This window comes from Tupaia chinensis, unplaced genomic scaffold (assembly GCF_000334495.1).
Source record: "Tupaia chinensis unplaced genomic scaffold, TupChi_1.0 Scaffold000322_1, whole genome shotgun sequence".
Lineage (NCBI taxonomy): Eukaryota > Metazoa > Chordata > Mammalia > Scandentia > Tupaiidae > Tupaia > Tupaia belangeri.
Window position 1 is genome coordinate 1,740,862 of NW_006159816.1, and position 7,065 is coordinate 1,747,926.

A 7,065-nucleotide genomic window follows, 5' to 3' on the forward strand; every position below is an offset into this window, starting at 1 on the left:
GCATGTATTTTACCAGGCCAGCAAAGAATGGACGGTCCTTTAGGTCAATGTAGTGTTCCTTGAGAAGATCTTCAGAAGCATGCATGAATTTCATATCAACAAGGAGGAATCCCTTCTGCTCAAAACGCTTGATGATCTCTCCCACAAGGCCCTGCTGTACCCCATCGGGCTTGATGGCAATGAAGGTGGGTTCACAGTTGACCATGGTTCCCCTCCAGCTGCTTGGATTTCCGAAACTGAGCTTTTTTTTTTTAAAGAGCCCTTTCCTGAAAAATAGCTTGTGGACTATGTCCCTGATGTAAGCTTCTATTTGCAAAATCACTTTATTTTCTCCTCAAAAGTAGAGTTCAGGGACCAGCAGTTAGCGTAACGGCTATGTCGCTGAACTCCCATGTAGCTGACCTCAGCTCAAGTCCCAGACCTGGTGGCTTAAACTCATGCCAGGCGCATGTGCGTACATGCCCAAGGTCCCGAGAGGAGAATGGAGGAGAAGAGATTGCAGCGTGGCCATCCCCCCTGGGAGGTGATTTCTTGCTTTCTGTCTCTCTGTCTCTCTCTGTTTTTCTGGTGAGCGCACAGGCCCTATAGCAAAAATCTAATCTCTCCAAAAAAAAAAAAAAAAAAGTAGAGTTCAGGAAAAAAAAAAAAAAAGATAATGTCTCTGTATATCTAGTTTTGACGGACTCTGGCTATGATTTTATTTTACTATTAACATACATATAGAAATGCTCTCTTTTGCATTTGTTTTTATTACATAAATTTTGGATACATTAGCCTGGGGTTAGGTAAATTAAATGTAAAAGTATCCCTAATAGATGTAGCATCAAAACACTACATGGTTCTTTGATTCTGTGACTTACTTAATGGATCACAAGCAGGCATCAGCTAAAGGCTGGCTGGTGATTTAAATTATAAACAGAGGTGTTCAAAGCTGTGGCTAATTCATTACTCACACATCTCTAGTTGAAGTAGTAATTTAAAGGCATGTGTGTCGCATTAATTGTAATCTTGTTTCCAAATGACAAGATAAATATCTCAAGGAACATAATATATTGTGGTCATAGGTCAACCCAAATGATTGTCTAAAATAGATTAGTACTAAGTGCATGCAATATGTCATGTTTATAAATTTGAAAAAGGATAAATTGCATTAACATTTAGCAGATTGTTCATTACACATCATCAATGTTTGGCTTTAAGTGCATTAATGCTCTATTCAGTGATAGCATTCTATGAAAATATCACACAGAGAGAGACTACTAAATCCCTGACTGAAAATCTAACACTTGAGAAAAAAAACAGGTCAAAATAAGTTGTATCTTTACCCACTAACATGTCATGGCTTTGTTTTATATAAATGTGAAAGAGATATATTTTGGTCCTGAAAGAAGGGTTATGTTATAATTAGCAAAAAAAGAAAATTGCCAATACGAGGTCTCTACCCATCTCTGCTTGTACTTTTGCTATTCATGTAAGACTTTTCATCAGCTATGGCTGGGTCAGACCCTCACCCATAATCTTGGAGAAGAAAATCAAATCATCCCCCCAATGCCACACCACAAAATAAGTGTAGCATAAGAATGCAGGCTGGGGAACCAGCAGTTAGCGTAATGGCTATGTCGCTGGACTCCCATGTAGTCAACCGCGGTTCGCATCCCGGACCCGGTGGCTTAAATCTCACACCGGACGTGTGTGCGTGCGTGCCCAGGATCCCCAGAGGAGAATGGAGGAGAAGGGACTGAGGCGTGACCATCCCCATGGGAAGTGATTTCTCACTTTCTGTCTCAATGTCTCTCTCTGTCTGTCTGGCAAGTGCACGTGCCCTATAGTGAAAACCTCTCCAAAAAAAAAAAAGGAATGCAGGCTGGGATTATAATCATAAAGGTAAGAGAGTTGCTTTTCATATTTAGGTCAAAATTAAACTGCTTTGATTCTAGATATCATGAATATGGATGAGCCAGTTTTTCTACCTACAAGTTCTGAAATCATGGGTGAGATATTTCACCAGCTCTTTTATCAGGCTACATATCATTATGTGCTGATAATTTCTTACCCCATGAATTTCTGCTTTGAAAGAGCCTTGTGTTTCTTGGATGAATAATTTGAAAAGTCACTTAGGGTAGAATAAGGGACATTGACGAAGGAATAGCAAACTAAATCTAGCCCACGAAAACACTTTGTGTAGGTGACCTTTTTCCTTGTTTGTTTGTTCGTTCAGATATTCACTTTTAACTGAATTTGAGTGTCTTTAAAGCAAGGTAGTCAGCCTTCAGTTGACCATCAGTTCCCTTATGCCTCCCTTTCTTAGACAAAGCCAGATCCCACACCAACGTTACTGAACTCAGCGGAGTTTGTAACAGAGGGATGCTGGAGACAGCATTTGATTTACCAAGTGGCGTTTCCACATAACTAGAATGATCAGCTCGGGGGGGCTTTTAGAGTCCATTTAAGGGAACGAGAAAGAATAACAGGCTAATACCAGGACAGGAAATTTGAGGATTAAAATTCAATCATTTAAAGAAGAATGTTATTAGGTCTCTGCTCTGTACATGGGAATCCTGCCTCATGTTTTCACATTTTTAGTAAAATATCAATTTCTTATGAATATACTATAAAATTTGGGTGAGAAGCAATAATTCTGAGTGTCCCAATATGAGGCAAGGGCTGAGGTTATCGACATTAAAACCAAATCCTTGCATTCAGGTATTTTTGGTTTTCCCCCTTTTGAGTTATTACTTGAGAGTAGTCTGTCATACAGCTAAAGAAGGTGACTATATTTAGCTGGAAGAAAAGAATTGGGTTCAGGGGCCCAGCAGGTGGCATGGTGGTCGAGGCACTGGACTCCTGCATGGCTGGCCACAGTTCAAGCTTCAGACCTTGCAGCTTGCTTACTTACTTTCTCTCTCTCCATCTCTCTCTCTGTCTCTTTCTGGTGAGTGCATGTGCCCTAAAAAATAATAACAATAATAAATAAATCTAAATAAATAATTCTTAAAAAAAAAAAAGAATCGGGTCCATGACCAAGGCTCAGTCAGATACTTCTAGCCCTTTGAAACTTAAAGAGAGGGGCAGCAGATGGTGTAGCTGTTACATTGCTGGACTTCCTCACGGTCGACTGTGGTTCGAGTCCCAGGCTTGAATTTCACACTGGCATGTGTGCGCCCATGCCCAAGATCCCAAGAGGAGAGTGGAGGAGAAGGGATTGCAGCATGGCCCTGCCCCCCGGGGGTGATTTCTCACTTTCCCTCTCACTGTCTCTGTCTCTTTCTCTATGGTGAGTACACACACCCTAAGGCAAAACAAAACAAAACAAAACACAACTTGAGAGAGTAGGAAAGGACACAGGAGCAGTCAGAGATCACTTACAGCTCATTCCAGACAAACATTCAACCTGTGGAAAAATTTTCAAGTAGTCCATCAAATTCAGAATGGATCCTTCTGTTAACCAGTTTCAATGAAGACTACAACAATTTTTAGCACTTTTTATGAAGCTCACTTAGAAGCAATTTCAAGAATTTTAGTTTTTAAAAAATACACAGAATACAAAGTTCACAAATAGAAAAATCTTTGCCTAGATTTATTGGTTGATTCATCACACAACTCACTAGTTGTGTGATCTTGGGCAAATTAATTACCTTTTCTGTGCCTCAGTTTCTTTACCTACAACCTCAACCATCAATGACCAGGTTGGGGTGGTTAGCATGCTGGATAGCAGTCAAGCCACAATGAGGATATACACACATATGGCATTGCCTAGTATTAGTCAAGTAGGGCCACCATTACAAATAACACAGATTGAGTGACTTAAACAAAAGATGTATCCTCCCACAATTCTAAAGCCTGGAAGTCCAATATCAGGGTGTTGGCAGCTCTGGTTTCTCCTGAGGCCTCTCTCCTAAGCTTACAGCTGGCCATCCTGCTGTGTCCTCATAAACCTTTCTGCTGTGCATGCATAACCCTGATATCTCCTCTCCTACAATGCAGGAGCCATGTGTCGAAGCCCTGGGTTCTTTTCCCAAGAACCTCCTGTACATGCAGAGCACGTGCACCCTGTGATCCCAGCTGCTTGAGGGAGAGGGTAGGTTGTACCAGGAAGAGCCTGTTGGTGTTGGCTGTCTCCATCTCTCCCTATCTCTCACTCTTTTTTCAAGAAATAAATAGGGCCAGCAGGTGGTGTGGAGGTTAAGACACTGGATCACATATGGCTGGCTGTGCGGTTTGAATTTCAGACCTAGTGGCTTGAAAAATAGGTGCTTGTGTATGCCTATCCAAAATCCCAAAAGGAGACTGGAGGAGTAAAGATTGCAGCATGCCCATCCCCTCTAGGGGGGCAGCTTCTCACTTTGCCATTCTCTCTCTCTCTCTCTCTCTCTCTCTCTCTCTAGCATGTATGCCCTATAGAAAAAGAAAGAGAGAGAGACAGAAGAAAAAAAGAAAAAGAAAGAAACTTTTAAAAAAATAAAAGGAAAGTGAAACAAGGACACAATGACAATAAAAGAGTACTTACAGCTGAGCACAAATATCAAGTGGGAACAGTACCAGTGACAGCACCCCAAGCAAACACTCTGATGTGTTCTGAATTGTGCTTTTCATTGCCTTACATTTTTTGGTTCTTTCTCATTCTCCCATCTTTCTTCCCATTCTCCCAGTTTCTGTGACATGTCCAATTATCTTTCCTTCCTTTCTGCTTTCCTTTTGTTCTTTCTTTCTTTTTTTTTCTCCCCAGAAGGGAAGTGTGAGCACCAGAGATAAAGAGAGAGAGAGAGAGACAGAGAGAGAAGCACCCCTCACCATGGGTCATAGGTACACCACAATCCCCTCTTCTCCATTTCTCCATCCTGTCTGAATTCTGGGCATGCACACACACACACCCAGCATGTTTTACAAGCCACTGGGCCAGCCTGTATGGTCAGCCTGGTGGGATCTAGCTCCCTAAGTCACTAGACCAGGGTCCAGCCCCCAATTGTGGTATCAATAATTCATTTTTAATTTTTTTGTTAGTCAGTTTTAATTGTTTGTAACCAAGAACCTTAACTGATAAAAGGCAGAGCTTCTTCCTTCTATACTCTGCCACAATTAATTCCTCCTCTTCCCTCAGACTTCATGTTTCTGGGCACATGTTATTTCTTCCAGAAAGTCATCTCTGACCCCACAGTCTGGGGCAGAACTGTGCGCTAATTACAGTTGTTATTTCTCGTCTCTCCTTTGTTACTAAAAATATTATAGTTAGTTATCTAACTACCATTATATAATCACTCTTTCTACAGTAGAATTTTGCTCCATGAGGATAAGAAGAAAAACAAAAGTATCTTGTGCATCTCTGCATCACTAGCTCCTAAAATAGTAGGTTACCCAAAAAGCAAAGAAATGCTCACTTTTTGCTCTCTTTACTGTCTTTATGGAAGAGCTAACATCTTTCGATCATTATTTTAGTTTGAAGTGAGAATAATGTTGTGTTTATTTACTTTTATAGTTTCCACTATATTTTTCTATTAATTTTTATGTTGGTGTTTTCAAAATGTAATTTGATGTTTCCATACTTAGACACAAAGGATTCCAGTTGAATATAGTCTTTATTTAGTGAATTGTATTCCCTCTGGGGAAGCTAAAATAAAATCAAAGTTTGCTACATGAACATGGAATTTGAAAATGAAAGGAGATAATCATTTGATTTAGTTGTTCAATGGCATCTGGCTAAGGGAGCTTGACAGAGAACTGAGGTGTCCTTGCCAAGTTGTCTGGTGGGTCCATGAGCCAGCATTCCCTCTGCAGGGGTGGGACATGCCAAGGCCTGACTGTCCAGCCCTCATTTTCTCTCAGCTGACCAACTATCCTCCCCTTCTTCCGGTTGTCTCATTCTTTCTTTTAATACATTATTTCCATCCAAGTCCACATTTTCTGGACTGGATGCAATTTGTTTTAAAGATCATTTTACCGCTGATCAAGTTTAAAGGTTAGAAAGCAGAAGAGGGAGAAGCAGAAGTTTTAGAAATGACTCTTGAAGTTTTGGGTTTCTTTTACATTAATCAAGGAAAATCAATGTGACCTGTGTCACCAGCTTGAAGTATAATTAAGATCATAAATCTTTTTAATATTCAAATTAATCATTCCGTCTCCCACAGGACCAATTTAAAATGAAACCCAGTGGCTATCTCTTGGAACCTACTTTCCCCTTAACCAAACCGACAAGAATCACGGATGCCTACATAGTCCAAAGGGGCCATCTCAGTTTGTTACTCGTCTTTAGCAGGAGAATTAAAACAGGAAGAAAGGAAGGAGAGGAAGAGAAGGACGACAGGAAAAAGGAATTGAAAAAAGACACTCGAGCTATCTGACCCATTTCATCTGAGCTCCTGCATTCAATAACCATTTTGTCTGGGCTGATGTACAAATTTATTGCATTTAACTGACCCAGTCCAGTACTTTCCTTTGAGCTCGTAAAGATGCAACATGAACTGCAGAAGTATACCAGCCTTAGGCTGGCAAGGTACAGCAATCCTTTCTGTCTTTCAGTCTAGGCCATTATCCCCCCAGCATGCATGTGACCACATGGAGATCTTCCAGACTCAGAGTATTAGGCAATGAAAATTTCTTCATGATTTCCAACAATCCCTAGTCAAGTATCTGCCTTCCTCAAGGCACATGCTCCTGTGAGGATACAGGTAAATGTATTTGAAGTCGTTTAAACCTATTTGATGTTCTGATAAGACGAACTGAAATGGATCAGGGAGGAAAGTCTGTTTCCTTCCAAAAATCTTTGACAAAAAAAAAAAATTTACTTAGACTTTTCTCCAAGTTTGCTTGGTGAAAAATACATCAAGTCACAAAATATGCTGATAGATATACTTTCCCTGAGTCAATGGGGTCTTACTTCCCATTTGCATAATAAGGCCCTCAAAAAGCTCCTCTTTCTGATTTAAGAAAATCTGCACTAAATTGATTCCTGTCACCCTTCAGCTAGCAGAAAAGTAGCTTGTAGCTTCTTCTACTAACAAAGAAACAAAGAAAACATGGTTCTGTCATGTCCCATATACCCCTATGTAAAAAAAAAAAAAAAAAAAAAAA

The 7,065-nt window shown here is 40.3% G+C and overlaps 1 protein-coding gene across 1 annotated transcript in view; it reads right to left on the reverse strand.

Moving 5' to 3' along the window:
* LOC102493394 (nucleoside diphosphate kinase A) overlaps nt 1-373 on the reverse strand; it is a 2,365-nt gene extending 1,992 nt beyond the window's left edge. The window contains exon 1 of the mRNA XM_006151631.2: nt 1-373. Within this exon, the coding sequence (XP_006151693.1) occupies nt 1-205 (205 nt within the window). The 5' untranslated portion in view covers nt 206-373.
* Between the last annotated feature and the right edge of the window lie 6,692 nt (nt 374-7,065).